This window comes from Quercus lobata, chromosome 6 (genome assembly GCF_001633185.2).
Source record: "Quercus lobata isolate SW786 chromosome 6, ValleyOak3.0 Primary Assembly, whole genome shotgun sequence".
Classification (NCBI taxonomy): Eukaryota; Viridiplantae; Streptophyta; class Magnoliopsida; order Fagales; family Fagaceae; genus Quercus; species Quercus lobata.
In genome coordinates this window covers 49,079,848-49,097,334 of record NC_044909.1, presented here as the reverse complement: position 1 = coordinate 49,097,334, position 17,487 = coordinate 49,079,848, and the positions used below count along the sequence as shown (strand labels likewise).

The window sequence follows — 17,487 nt, the reverse complement described above, 5'->3', positions numbered from 1 at the left end:
CGGGCTTGTTGGGCCAAACCACTATTTGGGCTCACAATTTATTTATCTGGTGGGTCTGAGTATCCTACCTTGGGTTGTTCTAGGCTAAGGTACCTAATGAAATCACTTTTCTCTCTTTCTCAGTGTTCTCTTCTTCTCAGATCCTCTCCTTCTCTCTCTCTCTCCTTTCTTTCTCCAAATTTGCATCCCCTTTCTATTCATTCGTTTCTACTATTTATAGTCTTTGTTAATGGGGTGATCATCATTATCTTCTTCCTTAGTGCAAAGAAAGATCCAATGTCGATGAACTTAAGTGGATTTTTAGGTACGAGTGGCTTTGGTAACGGTTCCTACTTTAGCAGATGTGTTCGGCAGCGGAGTTTCCTAAGGTTCTGTCGAGCACATAAATGGCAATATGACCGGGCAATGTTACCAGGCATGTATATAGAGCCCGGAAATGGTTTCCCGAGTAGCATGTGAGCGGGGTGTACACAGTTCGCTTTTTAAGTATCTGGACAACACTCAGCTCAAATTGTTAGTTATTGTCGGCTTGGACCGGGGCTTTTGTTGGTGAAAAGGTTGGACCCCTGGCCCATATCATTAATTCATGGTCTAAGGCCCAAATGAACTTGGACGTTAGGTGCCGTATAATAGCCCCCCCCCCCCCTTGATTTGTCCTCGGCTCCCGGGGACAAATCAAGGAGTCAGAGAGGCAGCGATTTGCCCGAGAAATCCAACGGATGTGTTTGGGTGCTTACAGCGGTCCATAAATGTGCTCCTCAAAAGACACGTTGCTTCAGACCCTCTGGTTCTACCGTCATTATTACCTGGCAGTTCGCAAACCAAGGCGCGTGTGTGGATTGCTCTGGGTATTTCTAAGGTCACTCCCTTTTACTTCATCATTGCTAATTAATGTTAATTATTGTACACCAACTGATGCTTTTCCTTAGCTCTTATAAATAGTTCATCTTAATTCATTTTCTCACTTTTCACTCTCTGTTACTCCGAAATTCCTCTCTGCCGAGCATTCTCCTGCGTTCCAGTCCTCTAACCCAGAATCCTCCTCTCCCTTAGAGCTAGAAGTAAGTCTTCTTCCCTTTTCCTTTGTTTTTACTTCCCTCCCCAAAGCTCTTTTAAATTTCTAGGCTTAGGATGGGTTTTGCTTATCTCTTGAATGCCGGAGCGCCCTTAGCCACTTTTAGGCAAACCTTTAGCGTCCCTGATGATGTGGAGTTGGCTTATTGCCATGAAAGTGAGATCGCCCTCCACAGAGGGGCAAGCACAGCCTTTTTCCCATTGATGTCTGTCCTAGAGGGCGGGGTCAGGTTTCCCATAGACCCACTTCTACTTAACACCCTTAGATACTACGAATTAAGTCCCGACCAACTTCCACCCAACTTTTACCTAGTAGTGAGTTGCGTGGGTAGGCTGAACCAAACGTTCGGCTTGCAATTAGACCACCATGACGTAAACCACATGTACAGCCTTTGTGGAAAGAAGAAATCAAATTACTACTTAAAGACTAGAGATACAAGGGTACGGCTGATTTCATGTTTGTCGGACTCTAATAGGAATTTCGCCGGGGAATATATCCGGGTGCGTGGCAATTGGTTTGCCAATGACATCCCTCCCCCTTTGTCACAGCGCGAAATTGGTTCGTCCTAACATTTAATTTTTCATATCTCCTAAATTTGTAAATACTTTATTTACTCTAACCCTGATTTGTTTTCTTTTGCTGCAGACGATTCAGTGTTCACCTAGGACGTTAGAACAGTTCACGTTCGGGACCTAAATTTTGTGCTAAGGTCCGAAATCTTTGTGCACCGGGACGGGCAACTCCGCGCGTCTCAACTTATTCTCGGCGTAGACCTAGTGTACTCCATTTGGCAACCTTTCAACCAAGCCCTCATTGTTGATAGTCCACTTCTTTATTATATAGATGTTCGACACTCAAACTTCCTCCCTCCCAGCTTTACTGTAGGCGAAGCCCGAGACCTCGGCCTGTGATACACCTGTTCGGATGAACTTGCACCTATAAGGGACAAATCAGCCAAAGCAGCATCCAGATATCTTCGGGAACGTGCTCATGAGGCCGTTCAGCGTGAAGTTGTACAAGCCAAACCCAAGAATCCCGTTCAAGTAGCTGCACAAGAAGCCATGGAATCTAGTGACTCCTCTAGGACACACTCTGTTCCCGAAGATATGGTGACCAGAAACACCTTGACCGTCAGCCGTTTCATTCCTGGGGCGAGCTAGGCCATTCAGCAGCAACAGACACCTCAAGGGCGCGTCCCGGCTCCTCCCGCTCATCCTCCACCTCCTCCTCCTCCTGGGAAGCAACGTAAGAGACAAAGGATTGCCGATCTATCCTCCACCAACCCGGGAGAGGGTCAAGTCCAAACTCCCCACCAACCTTCTCGGGGCATCACCATTCGGGAGCCACCGGCCCAGGTTGGAACGAATGTGGCCTCATCCTCCAGACCGGCGCAGCCATGGCAACCAACGTACAAGCTAGATGGCACGCCCCTCCCGACTAGTGCAAGCGTCCAGGCATGGGAGAAAGGTGAAGGGGGCCGTATTGCCTAAAGCTTGGTCCACGGTCTCCTTTTACCTGAGGATTTGAGTGTGTTTGCTGATGGGACCGATGAGTCTATGGGGAGAAGACTCCAATGGCACACTATCGCGGAAAGTTCTCTTCCTTTGCACTCTTATTTTTTCTTCTGTGCACGTTCTTATATTTTCCGTGTTCATTGTAACTTAAAGTTACCGTGCATGAATAACATTGTCTTTAACAGGCCGCCTAGCTAGCCCATATACTGAATGAGAGGGTGAAGGATCTTACCGAGGAGGTTGATCGGGAGAAAGTCGGTAGGGAAGAGGCTGTAAAAACGGCTAAGGAGAAAACAAAAACTGTGGAATCAACCAAGAAGAGGGCCGCTACTGCAGAGAAATCCCGGGCCTCGGCAGAGAAGAGATCGGCGGAGCTGGTGACGCGGCAAAATGAAACGGAAGTGAAGCTGGCTGAAGCAGCGAGCTTGAACTCTACTCTGTCCGAAGAAGTTGCTGATTTATGGGCGCCCTTGAAGCTTGTGAGAGTAAGTGGTATGATGAAGGGTTTGCTAACGCAAAGAAAGGCGTGGAGCCGATAGTGATGCAAGCTCGGTAACTATCTTTTCGGGAGGGTTGGATGGCTGCTCTACATGCCTTAAGGGTGCCCGAGGACTCCCCTCTTAGGGACCCTGGTCAGATCCCCGTTCCAGATTCTGCCCCTGTCGCTCAGAACCCAACCGGTCAAAATGATGAGGAGGAGACGGATAGCTTAAGGGAGCTGATGGAGCAGATTGATGCCCACGTGGAGATGATCGGGACAGAAGTAACCAGCAACCCTCCCACTGAAGGCCCTCATGGTGAAGATGTTCATCTCCAGCCTCCTGTACCCGAGCACCACTCTGCCGAGATGACGTCCGAGACGCAACCCATGGACCTTTCCTCCTGACTACCGAATCTACTCTACTTTACTTCTATTTGCCTTTATTTTAATAGCTTTTTATTTCAAGTTGGTTTTCCCACGTCACCGGGCTGTGGCAACTAAACGGTTATTTTCTGGTTTTTTTATTAAACAGCTTGCTTGATCTATGGATTTGAACTTAATGTCACCGGGTTTTGGTGATGAAATAATTGATTTATCATACTTGGTTTTGATTTGTGTTTATTTACCAATCAGTTGTGATTATGCATGTATATTTTAGCCTTCTTGTGCATGCTTCAAAGTTTCCGTGCATGCATGTGCGGTTTTCCCTCATTGTGTGATAGGGGTTGAACCGAGAAGTCAGATTGTGCTCTTTGGAAATTCTAAGTAAGTTTTCCACTTGCTCGGTGATGGGGATCGAACCGAAAAGCAGGCTTCTATTCTTAGAAAAGTTTTAGTAAGGTTTCCACCTGCTCGGTGATAGGGATCGAACCGAGAAGCAGGCTTCTGTCCTTAGAAAATTGAGTAGGTTTCCGCCTGCTTGGTGATAGGGATCGAATCGAGAAGCAGGCTTCTGTCCTTAGAAAATTGAGTAAGGTTTCCACCTGCTCAGTGATAGGGATCGAACCAAGAAGCAAACTTCTGTCCTTAGAAAAGTTTTAGTAAGGTTTTCACCTGCTCGGTGATAAGGATCAAACCGAGAAGCAGGCTTCTGTCCTTAGAAAATTGAATAAGGTTTCCACCTGCTCGGTGATAGGGATTGAACCGAGAAGCAGGCTTCTGTCCTTAGAAAATTGAGTAAGGTTTCCACCTGCTCGGTGATAGGGATCGAACCGAGAAGCAGGCTTCTGTCCTTAGAAAATTTTTTTTATTTGCTTGAATTTCCTTAGCTTCCCCCGTATTTATCAACCGGACATAGTGAATAAAAAGAATAGGCCGAACTAGTTGCATCGTTATCATATGAGTTAGTACAATGTACATTTTTCCATGCATGGACGGTCAATGATAAAACTTCTTAAGATTATAAGCATTCCAAGGTCGGGGCAATGGCATTTCGTTTATGCCTTTCAGATAATATGCTCCCACACCTGCGATGGCTGTAATTCTATACGGTTTTTCCCAAGTCTGGGCTAGCTTCCCGGCATTTGTATCTCGCATGCTTCCTACTGCCCTTCTCAGTACCAGGTCTCCGGCATTGAATTCTCTCACCCTTACACCTCGGTTGTAGCGCCGAGCAAGCTTTTGTTGATACTCCGCTAGTCTTATAGCCGCTGCTTTTCGATATTCTTCAAGTAAATTTAGGCGCTCCATCAGCTGACCTTCGTTCTGTTTCGTACTGAATTCCGAAACTCATGCGCTACATAAGTTGACCTCGGCTGGTATCACGGCTTCAGCCTCGTATGTGAGAGAGAATGAGGTTTCACCCGTGGACCTCCGAGGAGTTGTCCGATATGCCTACAAAACATTGGGTAGTTCCTTGGCCCAGTTGCCCTTCGCTCCTTCTAGCCTTCGCTTCAAGCCGTTCACGATTACTTTGTTCACAGCCTCAACCTAGCCATTGCCCTGGGGATATGCCGAAGTAGAATACCTGTTCTTGAAACCGAGATTGTTGCGAAATTCGCGAAAACCTCGGCTGTCAAACTGCAGCCCGTTATCCGATATAAGGGAGTCCGAGACCCCGAACCTGGTGATTATATTCTTCCATACGAACTTCTTCACGTCTACATCCCGGATATTGGCCAAAGCCTCTGCCTCTGCCCATTTGGTGAAATAATCAACGGCTACCAACATGAATCTTCGATTACTCATTGCTCGGGGAAAAGGACCGAGTATGTCCAGCCCCCATTGTGTAAAAGGCCAAGGACTACTAATCGAGTTCAAATGCCCGGCAGGCTGGTGTATCAGAGGGGCGTGCTTCTGACACTACTCACACTTCTGAACGTATTCCGCGGAGTCCTTCTGCATCTGGGGCCACCAGAATCCCTGAGTCATTGCCCGGTGTGCCAATGACCGTCCCCCTACATGGCTACCGCATACCCCTTCATGCAACTCGGCCAAGAGTTGGCCTACTTTCTCTGGGTGTAAGCACAAAAGATACGGTCCTCCGAATGACCTGCGATAGAGTTTCTGGTCTCTGGACAACCAATACCGGGCAGCTACCCTACGAACCTTGTTGGCCTCCTTCTCATCGCCCGGAATTCGGTCATCGGCTAAGAAATCTATGATAGGGTCCGTCCAGCTCGGCCCAAATGTTGCGATAGCTGTGACTTCGACTCTCGCTGCCTCCTCATTTCCTGCCACCTTAATGCTGGGCTCAGGGACGAGTTCCACTCTAATAAGCCTGGGAATATCCTTGGCAATTGACAATGCCAAAGTGGCAAGAAAGTCGGTATGTCTGTTCTGTGCTCGAGCCACTTGAATCACCTTCACCATACAAAAGCCGTCCATGACCTGCTTCACCAAGTCTAAGTATGCTTTCATCCGAGGATCTCGAGCCTCAAAACTCCCATGCACCTGGTTGACTATGAGCCTTGAATCCGAATAAACCTCTACATCCCAGGCTTCTAACCTTGAAACTGCCCTCAATCCGGCAAGCAAAGCTTCATACTCTGCCTCGTTGTTGGAGGTGTTAAATCCCAACCTGAACGAATGCTCCAAGAGAATTCCCTCCGGGGTGATTATGACTATCCTAGCTCCGCCCCTTTGGCGCTGGAAGCCCCATCCACATGTACCTTCCACAGGCGGTGCTCCACCTGACAAACCATCTCCCCTTTAGGAGAGAATTCTGCTACGAAATCAACTAATACATACCCCTTTACTGCACTTCTCGGCTTATACCTCACGTCAAATGCCCCGAGCCGTGTCCCCCATTTAGCTATTCGCCCCGTGAGATCAGATCTCTTCAATAATGACTATAAGGGATGTTCGGTTAGAATATATACGGTATGAGCCTGAAAGTACTGAGGCAATTTCCTGGTGGCATGCACTAAGGCCAGCACCAATTTCTCCAAGGGCAAATACCCGGTCTTGGCGTCGACTAGGGTCTTGCTAATATAATACACAGGTTGTTGTACTCCCCGGTCCCTTAAAAGCACAGCACTTACAGTGTGGTCGGATATCGAGAGGTACATAAATAGTTCCTCTTCGGGCTCTAGTGCACTCAACATCGGCGCCCGCACTAAGTACTCCTTGAGGTCCTGGAAAGCCTTTTCACATTCATCATCCCACTGAAATCCCTTCCACTTCTTCAAAAGCTGATAAAATGGACGGCAACGATCTGAAAATTTTGAGATGAACCGGTTAAGAATGGCCAACATCCCGATCAACACCTATACTTCTTTCGGGTTGCTCGGCTCAGAGACGCTTCACGGCCTCTATTTGCAGGATTGACTTCTATCCCCCAACTAGTGATCAAGTACCCCAAAAATTTGCCAGCCCCCACTCCAAAGGCACATTTTTCTACATTAAGACGTAACCTATGCTTCTGCAACACCTCAAACACCCCCCGGAGATCCTCTACATGTCGTGCCTTTTGTTTGCTTTTTACCACCATGTCGCCGATATACACTTCGACCGTATGCCCAATTTTATCCCAAAACATCCTCGTCAGCATCTGCTAGTATGTCGCCTAGGCATTTTTTAGCCCAAAAGGCATCACGGTGTAATGATAATTAGCATCAAGGGATATGAAAGCCATTTTTCTCCTGGTCTTCACCGGCCAGGGCAATCTGATGGTACCCTTGAAAAGTATCTAGGAAACTCATCATCAGGTGTCCGTAAGTGGCGTCCACTAATTGATCAATTTTTGGCATGGGAAACAAGTCCTTTGGGCATGCTCGGTTCAAATCTGTGAAATTCACACAAACCCTCCACTTGCCATTCTTCTTCCGGACAACCACGGTATTTGCCAGCCATTCCTAGAAAAAGGTCTCCTTTATTGCTCCTGCCTTCTTCAGCTTCTCTACCTCCTGTCTTACCGCCTTAACATGGTCTTTGGCTAACCTTCTCAGCTTCTGCTTCTTCGGGGGATATGAGGGGTCTACGTTAAGCTTGTGGACGATAAATCCGGGATCAACCCCGAGAACTTCATAAGGGTTCCAAGCGAAAACATCCATGTTTTGAATCAAAAATAGCAATACTCGGACTCTTTCCTCATTACTCAGGTTTGCTCCAACCTAAAAATATTTATTAGTGTCTGACAGTATTTTTACCTTTACTAACTCCTCAGCTCAGCCAGCCCCCATTCCTTCTGAGGGCTCCTTTAATTGCTATAAAGGGTTTTTCCGGGGTGCATCTTCTCGTTCAACATGCTCATGTTCGGACCGCCCAGTCCCCTCGTCTCTTACCGGTTGCCCGGTGATTTCTCCCTAACTAACCTAATTCCCTCGCTTCCAATTCACTACAACGGTAAGACACTGTCTGGCCGCTTGCTGGTCTCCTCTTATCACGGTGACACCTTGCTCGGTGGGGAACTTAATCTTTAAATGTAGTGTTGATGGGACAGCCCTCATTGAATGGATCCACAGTCTTCCCAGAATGGCAGTATACTGGAAAAATGAACTTACTATTGTGAATGTCACAGCCACCTTTTTCCCTCCCATAATCACAAGAAGAGAGATTTGCCCCTTAGGAATCACTATTTTGCGATCGAACCCAACCAAAGGTGAAGTGTGCTTCGTCAGGTCCTCCTTCCTTAGCCCAAGTCCCTTGAATAGATCAGGGTACATTACATCGGCCCCGCTCCCCTGATCTATCATCACCATTTTTACTAAGAAGCCGCTTATCCGGGCCATGACCACTAATGCGTCATCATGTGGCTGGATCATCCCCTCTAAATCGTCTTCGTCGAATGAGACCAGCTCCCGTGTAAACTTCATCTTCTTACCCGGCAGCTGTAGATCCAGGTTACTATCTACCGAAACTACTGTCAACACTCCTTTCCTCCTTCCTGCAATGAGCTTCTCTGGGGCAACATGGATTACCTCAATAACCCCTACAGGGGGTGGGAAAGGGTTCCCCCTTTGCCGGGTATCTTGCCCTAAGACTTTGTCCCTCGAGTCTAGCAGGAAATCCTTTAAGTGCCTGACCTTAACTAATTTCCCGAGGTGATCCTTTAATACCCGGCATTGTTCGGTAGTATGACCCTTGTCCCGATGATAAGTGCAGTACAGATTCTGATTCCTCCTAGATGGGTCCCCTCCCATCTTATTCGGCCATCAAAAATATGGCTCGTGTTTGATCCGGTCAAGGATCCTGTGTACTGGTTCCTTAAACGTTACGTTCACTTCTCCTATTTGTGCGACCGGCTCTTGAATCGCCAGACCCCCCCCCCCCCGAGGCCTAAACGGGAAACCTGTCTGCCGGGGACGATTCATCATTGGCGCTTTACCTTTGCTTTGCAGCCGGTCATCCTCTAATCGTTTGTATTCCTATATGCGTCTCATAAGCTACCGCATGCCTTCGAGAGGCTTCTTGGTCAACGACTCTCGCAGCTTGGAATCCTCGGGCAACCCCATCCTAAAAGTGCTTGCCGCAACCCTTTCGTTATCCCCGCCTATCTCATTGTAAAGCTCCCAATACCGGCTGGCGTAACTACGAAGGGTCTCCCCCGCCCTCATTTTCATTGAGAGAAGCGCGTCTATTGGCTGAGGTACTCAGCTGCACGTCACAAACCGAGCACCAAACTCCTGAATTAGCTCGGAGAAACTACGTATGGATCCTTTCCATAACCCGTTAAACCACCTTAAAGCAGTTGGTCCCAAACTCGAAAGAAATACCTTGCACATGAGCGCATCGTTATGAGTATGCAAAGACATCATCTGAATATAATGGCTGACGTGTTCTACCGAATCAGTCTTCCCGTCATAGCAATTGAACGACGGATAAGTAAACCTGTCTGGCATCTTGGCTCACTCGATTTCGTTTGAAAATTAGGACCGAGCTGCTTTTCGCAAAGCGCGACTCATGGCATCCATGGCAGCATTCCGAGGTTGCCTTTCTTCTGGGGAAAGCGAGTCTCTAACTTGATCTTCCCAAGAATGCGAACGGTCCCGGCATTGCCCTAATTCCCGGGAGGAAGACCGGTTCCTATTTCGTTGAGACCCTCTCGAATGCGAACGGTCTCGGTACCGATGGGATTCTCGAGAATGTGAACGACTTCGCTGTAGTCAAGGTCCGGACTGATTAGATCCCTCTCCGTATCTATTCCCCCCAATTCCAACCTCCTGTTGCCGGTCATTTCTGTCTCTTCTCTGGCGCCTACCTCTCACCTCTAGCTCCAAACCCCTAACCAATCTGCGCAGCTGTTCAAGTTATTCATCTCGTTCCTCCCTCTGCCTACATCCCGTAGCACCAAAAACCGTCCATTGGGTTTGGTACGACCCCTCTCCTATGCCGGACATTTCTTCTCGTTGGTCGTACCCCCTATCCTCTTGTTCTTTTTGTCCACGCTCTCGCCAACTTGACCCCCGAGAAGACCCTATGGATCTGGATTCCACATGGTCCCCCAAATGCCTTTCAGACATTTTCCCCGAGCTTGAGTCCCTCTAGAACCACAGCGTCGTAAGAGAGCCCCACAGTGATTGCCAATTGTAGGCTCCAAAGACAGGCTTGTTAGGCCAAACCACTATTTGGGCTCACAATTTATTTATTTGGTGGGTTTGGGTATCCTACCTTGGGTTGTTCTAGGCTAAGGAACCCAATAAAATCACTTTTCTCTCTTTCTTAGTGTTCTCTTCTTCTCAGATCCTCTCCTTCTCTCTCTCTCTCCTTTCTTTCTCCAAATTTGCATCCCCTTTCTATTCATTCGTTTCTACTATTTATAGCCTTTGTTAATGGAGTGATCATCATTATCTTCTTCCTTAGTGCAAAAAAAGGTCCAATGTCGATGAACTTAAGTGGATTTTTAGGTACGAGTGGCTTTGGTAACGGTTCCCACTTCAACAAATGTGTTCGGCAGCGAAGTTTCCTAAGGTTTTGCCGAGCACATAAATGGCAATGTGACCGGGCAATGTTACCGGGCATGTATATAGAACCTGGAAATGGTTTCCCGAGCAGCATGTGAGCGAGGTGTACGCAATCCGCTTTTTAAGTATCTGGACAACACTCAGCTCAGATTGTTAGTTATTGTGGGCTTGGGCCGAGGCTTTTGTTGGTGAAAAGGTTGGACCCCCGGCCCATATCATTAATTCATGGTCCAAGGCTCAAATGAACTTGGACATTAGGTGCCGTACAAGTCCAATGATACTCTTAAAAAAAATAATTGGTCTAATAGTTATAGAGATATAACTTTATTTTTCACAATTCTATTTTTTATTATAAAATGTGCTTTTATATCTGTTAAATATTTGATAAAGTTTGGCATCAAACATGTTTGAATTTATTTTTTTTAATCCATTATGTGACAATTAACAAGTCATCGACTCATTAAAAAAATCTTGTCACTAAAACTACACATGAAATATGTCTTTAGTTGACACATAATAGGTTAGAGCAAGATAGTTTTAAATATGTTTGGAGTCAAACTTATTTTAATGTCTTTAGTTGTATGTTTTTGAAATTTTCATTAGTTCAATTGAAAGATTTTTTACTTTAATATAAAATTTGATAATTTGTATTTAAAATGAAACATTTTAAAAATTTCACTATGAATATGGAAAAAATGAATTTTATTTTATAAACATCGTCATCAAACAGAACTTTGATTGAAAATACTAAGGTTTTTTTTTTTGGGTGAGTGTATATATATATAACTTATCAAATAAAAAAGCGTGTATATATGTGTATATATAATAAAAAAAACGTGTGTGTGTGTATATATATATATATATATATATATATATGTATATGAGGGTTGTCTTGATAAATATATTAGTGCCGCAACTTGGCCCCCCAAACAAAAATTTGTGGCTTCGCCCCTGTATAGTCATATCTTTCTCTTTTACTCAATAAAAAATATCTCTCTTTTTTTTTTTTTTTTTTGGTTCCAAAAGTCAAAACCCTTATATTTTGAGGTTCATTTAAATTCAAGACCGTTTGGTAACATTATTCTAGTAACGTTATTTATATTTTTTAGAAATACTTGTAGGTTAAAAAGTGTATGAAAATACATGTATTGTTATTTAAAAACTGAAAACATGTGTTTAAACACATGTATCAAACAGAAAATTATTATTGTGTACTCTCAAAGTACCATAAATGCGTACTTCCTCCTCTCATATGAATGGTGGGTCTCACTAATTAAATTCATGATGGGACCCACTATTCATGTGAGAGAAGAGAGTACGCATTTATGGTACTCCAGGAGTACATAATAATTTTCCATATCAAACAGGTTCTTAATTTAGGAAAATAATTAGAAAGTGCTTCTATTATGGTGTTTTAAATTTATTACTTTGTGCAAATTATTTGATTTTTATGACTGTTTTGTGTGTGTGTGGGTGTGTTTATGAGCTGAATGTAGTACTGCTCTACATCATAACATCAAATTTGCCACTGAGGGATGTAGTCTAGTGGCGTTGGATGAGGCACAAAGATGCCCTAAGTGCGAGGTTCCAGGTTCGAGTCCGAATATGGACGCGCTTGGGGGTACCTCCCTTAACAACCCAAGATCGCTAGTGTCCCTCATAGGGTTCGGAAGCTATGGCTCACCGTAGTCCCCCTGCACCCTAGTAGGGCCATGAACCCAGTGGGTAAGGTGTTATTATGATCATGCCTAAATAGAATTGTCACATTAGTCGCCTCCCTCCCATTTTTCTTTTAGCCAAAAAAAAAAAAAAAAAATCAAATTATGTATACTTACCGTTGTCCACACCAATCCATTTGTTCCCTCAAAGTACGCAAGTTTTTTTTTTCGTATTTAATTTTAATGGTTCCCATTTCAAATAACAGAACCATTAAAAAGAGTGTTCAATTTGTACCGTGTCAATCTGATTATATGAAAAATTTTAGATCAATCAATAAGGACCATTATTATGAAAATTCTTGTTCTTTTTATTTTCTTTTTTTAAGATAAACATGGTCATTTTGTTTTCAATCTTTTTTTTTTTTTTTTTTTTTGAGAAGTTGTTTTCAATCTTTTATATTTGCACGTTGTGCACGGGTACTTCAATGGCATAAACTTAGTAGATAAAAAGCCCGTGATATTCCTCCTTTAGAGAAACAGTGGGATATAAATAGAGCCCATTTGCCCAATTTTGTGGGAATGACAAGCTGATATCTTAAATTTTCTTCCACTCTTTTTTGAACATATTGTGAGAGAAATTAACCAATGTCAATTGAAGCTCTAGCAATGGCGGGTGCTGATTATGTAGAATGTGGCATCAACCTTGAAGCCTTGGAGAGAAGTGGGTGGGAACAGACTCCACCACATTTGCTGGCTGATGAGCAAAGTTTCAATATTGGAAATGAGAAAAAGGGTGCAGAAATTTTAATTGTTGAGATGTGCAGTGGGCAACAAAAGAAGAAGCAAGCATGCACCAAAGGGCTAAAGCCTTTGTCACAAACTTCATTTAAAAATGAGAGATTTAATGTATTGAAAGTGTGACTTTTTTTTTTTATAGAGGAAGTGTAAAAAATTTACTCAAGTGAATGTGATATTAGTAGCTTTCAAATTAGTTCTTGTGCTTTTTGTGGAGCAGATATTATACAAATCATTTTAAACAGTTGGAACTGGGTGGATTGAGAGAAATATAGCAAGATTTGGCATAAATGGTTTAATGAAGCTTTATTCTCGTTCTGTTTTTAGGCTTTGTGTACATGTACTTCACTATAAATCAGGTTTGCTTAAGAAAAGAGATTCCAGTTATTATTAGCTTGACCTTTGATGGACATCACCAAGATCGCCTGCAGGCCGCAGCTGACAAATCTCAATCACAATTCCATTAGTATTTAATGTTGACAAAAGGAAAACTCTCTCTTATAAATCTCTAGCAAGCTATGTGCCATGTCCTTAAGTTACCTAAAACTAGTCAATAACTCACGTAATGCACCAAAAAGTTTAACATAGTATTAAATTTCCTTTCTCTTATTTTATTATTTTTTTTTTTTGGGATAGATTTAAAAGGAATTCTCTTTTTTATACTGATAGAACATATAAGATAGAATTGATATTATGGTAGTCATTAATAGGTATAGGGATAAGGGCCCAAAATTATATTTGGGCCTTGGGCTTAGCTGAGGACGTTGGTTGATCTGAGGATGAAAAAACAGTAGTGAGAGCGTTAAACTCAGAGTCCCATAAGTAAGATGCAAATAGAAACGTTGGGAAATGTGATCCGAGGAGGAGTATCTTCTCAGATAGACAAAGCACAGGTCAAATGTATACCCTATCATTCAAGGTGACCTTCCAGGAAATTCCAATGATAGGAACGTGCATTATAAACGTACAAGGGGAATGGAAGCTCAAAAATATCTAAAGAAAAGCTGCTGCCACCACATTAAATGCTCTGCAACTATCTTTCTGGCTGCATTAATATGGAGAAGACCCCTGAACAGTGTTGCCTTGACTACCCCCACTCACAAAGGGCCTAGGAAGGTGTCCGATGGGACCAACACTCAAGTAGTTGCTTAGATGATCAACAAGTGTAGGGCCAAGATCGTTCAAAGGGAACTATATAATGTAAGAGACCCTCCATGGAAGGGGAGATCGGAATCAAGAGAAAAACACTGTAGCAATCAAGAAACAAACTTGTAATCAAACCTAAGAGAAATATATAAGAACTGGCCTCCTCGGACTATGTCGAGGACAATTTTCTTTAGTTGAATCAATCTGTCTTTTTGTTCTTGTCATTAGAACCCACTTTATTTGTCATCCAACTCGTTTAAGCCCAGTTCTCCAACCCACTCTCTACAAATTCATTATTTTTGGGCTTAAGTCCATCTATCATTTGGGCTAAGAACAAGATTAGGTCCTTACAATTGGCGCCGTCTGTGAGAAGTTCTAGTGTTATAATGAGTTTGATTTCCAACTATGGTAGGTTCAGGTCCACACCAGGAAAAATCAAGGGGGTCTCAACATGAAAATCATTTTGTCAACCTCAAGCGAAGAAGGGACCGGGAGGGGAGTGTGCATACTACCCATACTAGTAGGAGTCATTCTAGAGGTGGTAGCCACCTCTCTCAGAAGAAAAATACCAGGGTCATGCAGCAAAAGATTGATCATTTAAAGTGGAAGTTGCACCACAAACGGAGAAGGCGAACTCCCTCCATTTCTAATTTCTCTTCTGACAACGAGGAGGACGGTAGTTATAGGCAAAGATCAAGGAATCCTCCCAGTGAGTCTTTCTTATACAATTAGGATTACTACCATGAACACAGAAACAGAAGCTCATCTTCCAAAGGCCTAGGGAACGATGCGATAAGCAGAGCGCTCAAACAAATTTCTAGATCACCTTTCACACGCAAGATTGAGCAAGGGAGACTTCCTCGGCGGTTCACCTAGCCAATGTTCACCATGTACAACGGTCATACAAACCCTATAGAGCACGTAAGTCACTTCAACCAGAGAATGGTTGTACACTCCAAGAATGAGACCTTAATGTACAAGGTATTTCCATCTAGCTTGGGGTCTGTTACTATGAGGTGGTTTGATGGTCTAGGTGCATGTTCTATTGACTCCTTCAAGGAACTCACCCAAGCGTTTGGGTCTCGTTTTATTACATGTCGTAGGGTTCCTCGACCCTTAGATTCTATATTGTCCATGTACATGCGAGAAGGTAAAACCTTGAAAACATACTTGGATAGGTACTGGAGATGTTTAATGAGATTAATGGGGATTTTGATGATGTGGCTATAAGGACCTTCAAGGTCGGATTGCCCACTGAGCATGATTTGAGAAAATCCTTGACTAAGAAGCCGGTAAGGAGTGTTCATCGACTTACGGATTGCATAGATGAGTATAAGCGAGTCGAGGAAGACCAATAGTAAGATAAGGGAAAGGGAAAGGTTATCCCTCAAGAGATGAGGGATTTCATGTCAGACAGATACAACAACAACAGACCCTGAAGGGATTTTACGAGACAGTCTGAGTCTATGGCCCCTCAGGTGGTTAACACTGTGTTTCGAGAACCAGTGCATCAAGTCTTAGAGAAGATCAAGAATGAGCCATACTTCAAATGGCCCAACAAAATGGGAGGAGACCCCTTGAGGCGCAACCAGAGCCTCCATTGCTAATATCACCAGGAGTGGGGGGCATACCACCGAGGATTGCAAAACTCTGTGGAATAATCTCGAGCAATTGGTCAAAGAAGGAAGGTTACAGCAGTTTCTATACCGGCCCAACGGGCAGGGAGACCAATCAAGGTCAGAGGCTCAAGGGAATGCTTCTTCAAGGCCCCATTTGGGCACCATTAATGTCATCTTTGCCCCCCCCCCCCCAGAGAATTGCTCACAGCCCTCCAGGGTGATTTCTGTGGCTCGGCCGCTCGCTAAGAACATTAAAACTGTGCCGAAGAGGGCTAGAGTGGAGGTTCGACTAGCGTTGAGATTTTCGGATGAGGACAAGGTTGGAACCATACAACCACATGATGATGCTTTAGTAATCTCGCTCAGGATAAAAGGGTATGACATGAAGAGAGTGATGGTAGACTAAGGCAGTGGTGCAGAGATTATATACCCTGACTTATACAAGGGGCTGAACCTGAGGCTTGAGGATTTGACAGTATACGATTCACCTTTGGCAAGTTTTGATGGAAAAGTTGTCATCCCAAAGGGTCAGATTAGACTACCTGTATAAGCAGGTTCAAAAGTGGTAAAGGGGAACTTCATTGTGGTAGACGCCTACTCTCCCTACACGGCCATCGTGGGAAGACCCTGGCTTCATGCCCTGGGGGCCGTTTTCTCCACTTTGCATTTGAAGGTGAAATATCTGTCCGGGGACTAGATTAAAGAGTTTGCTAGGAGTCAATTCCTGGCTAGGCAATGCCTGGTGGCTGCCATTTTGCATCAACCTAGGGTTGAATCCTCGACCTCTGTTGAGAGGGGCTTATAGCAATCAAAGACCCTAGTCTTATCTGTCAAGGGCCTACCAAGGAGGCGAAGTGTGAGGATTTGAAAAAGATTGTTATGGGGGATGACCCGGAGAAGTTTTTTCAGGTTGGAGCTTAGCTACCTCCTCAGGAAAAGGAAGGGCTGATAGAATTTCTCAGGAGGAACATTAATGTATTCACATGGAGTGCTTATGAAACTTCGAGGGTGGATCCAAACTTCATATGCCATCATTTGAATGTCAATCCGTCTGTCACCCCCAAAAAGCAACCTCCTCAGCGCTCATCCAAGGATCATTCTGATGTTGTCAAAGATGAGATAATGAAGCTAAAGCAAGCTGGGCTATTATGGAGGTTTTTTACCCTGAGTGGTTGGCTAATACCGTGGTGGTAAAGAAAAAGAATGGGAAGTGGCTGGTGTATGTAGACTTCACAGACTTGAACGAAGCCCGTCTAAAAGACCCCTTCCCCATGCCTAGGATCGATCAGCTAGTAGACGTGACTGTAGGCTATCCTCAGATAAGCTTTTTGGATGCCTTCCAAGGGTACCATCAGATACCTTTAGCCTTAGACAATCAGGAGAAAACAGTTTTTGTTACTCCCACTGGGAATTATCACTACAAGATAATGCCCTTTAGTCTAAAGAATGCGGGATCTACCTATCAGAGGATGATAACCAAGATGTTTGAGCCCTAGCTTGGGAAGAACATTAAGATTTACATAGATGACATGATGGTCAAGAGCAAGTTGGAATCTGAGCACATTAATGACCTCGGGAACGTCTGTGAGATTTTGAGGGGGCATAAGCTATGGCTCAATGCTTCTAAATGTTCTTTTGGTGTTGGATTAGGGAAGTTCTTGGGATACATGGTTACACATTGCGGAATTGAAGTTAACCCTAATCAGATTAAAGCAATCAACAATTTACAACCACCTCAGAATCCCAAAGAAGTCCAGAAGTTAATAGGGATGACCGCTGCTCTAAACCGATTCATCTCTCGGTCAACGAATAGGTGTAGACCTTTCTTTCAATTGGTAAACAAGTGGAAGGGATTT

General features: G+C 44.2%; 2 protein-coding genes across 2 annotated transcripts; both read right to left on the bottom strand.

The window, feature by feature from the left end:
- Window positions 1-5,371: 5,371 nt before the first annotated feature.
- LOC115950418 lies at window positions 5,372-7,563 on the bottom strand. Its single transcript, XM_031067618.1, has 4 exons — window positions 7,426-7,563; window positions 6,391-6,702; window positions 6,287-6,348; window positions 5,372-6,218 (listed from the first exon to the last, which is right to left on the bottom strand). The coding sequence occupies exons 1-4, from the start codon at window positions 7,561-7,563 to the stop codon at window positions 5,372-5,374; spliced, it is 1,359 nt and encodes a 452-aa protein (XP_030923478.1).
- Window positions 7,564-7,824: 261 nt separating this feature from the next.
- LOC115950417 lies at window positions 7,825-8,652 on the bottom strand. The gene has a single exon (XM_031067617.1). The coding sequence runs from the start codon at window positions 8,650-8,652 to the stop codon at window positions 7,825-7,827; it is 828 nt and encodes a 275-aa protein (XP_030923477.1).
- Between the last annotated feature and the right edge of the window lie 8,835 nt (window positions 8,653-17,487).

Bases quoted from the DNA above. Each gene is read 5' to 3' on its own strand.
- LOC115950418 (XM_031067618.1), bottom strand. From the start codon at position 7,563: ATGGATGTTTTCGCTTGGAACCCTTATGAAGTTCTCGGGGTTGATCCC. The intron at 6,349-6,390 runs GTATATATTCTA...TCATTATTGAAG, and splicing joins AGTACTTTCAGGCTCATACC to AGATCTGATCTCACGGGGCG. The intron at 6,219-6,286 runs GTATAAGCCGAG...TCTCTCCTAAAG, and splicing joins CTCGGGGCATTTGACGTGAG to GGGAGATGGTTTGTCAGGTG.
- LOC115950417 (XM_031067617.1), bottom strand. From the start codon at position 8,652: ATGGGAGGGGACCCATCTAGGAGGAATCAGAATCTGTACTGCACTTAT.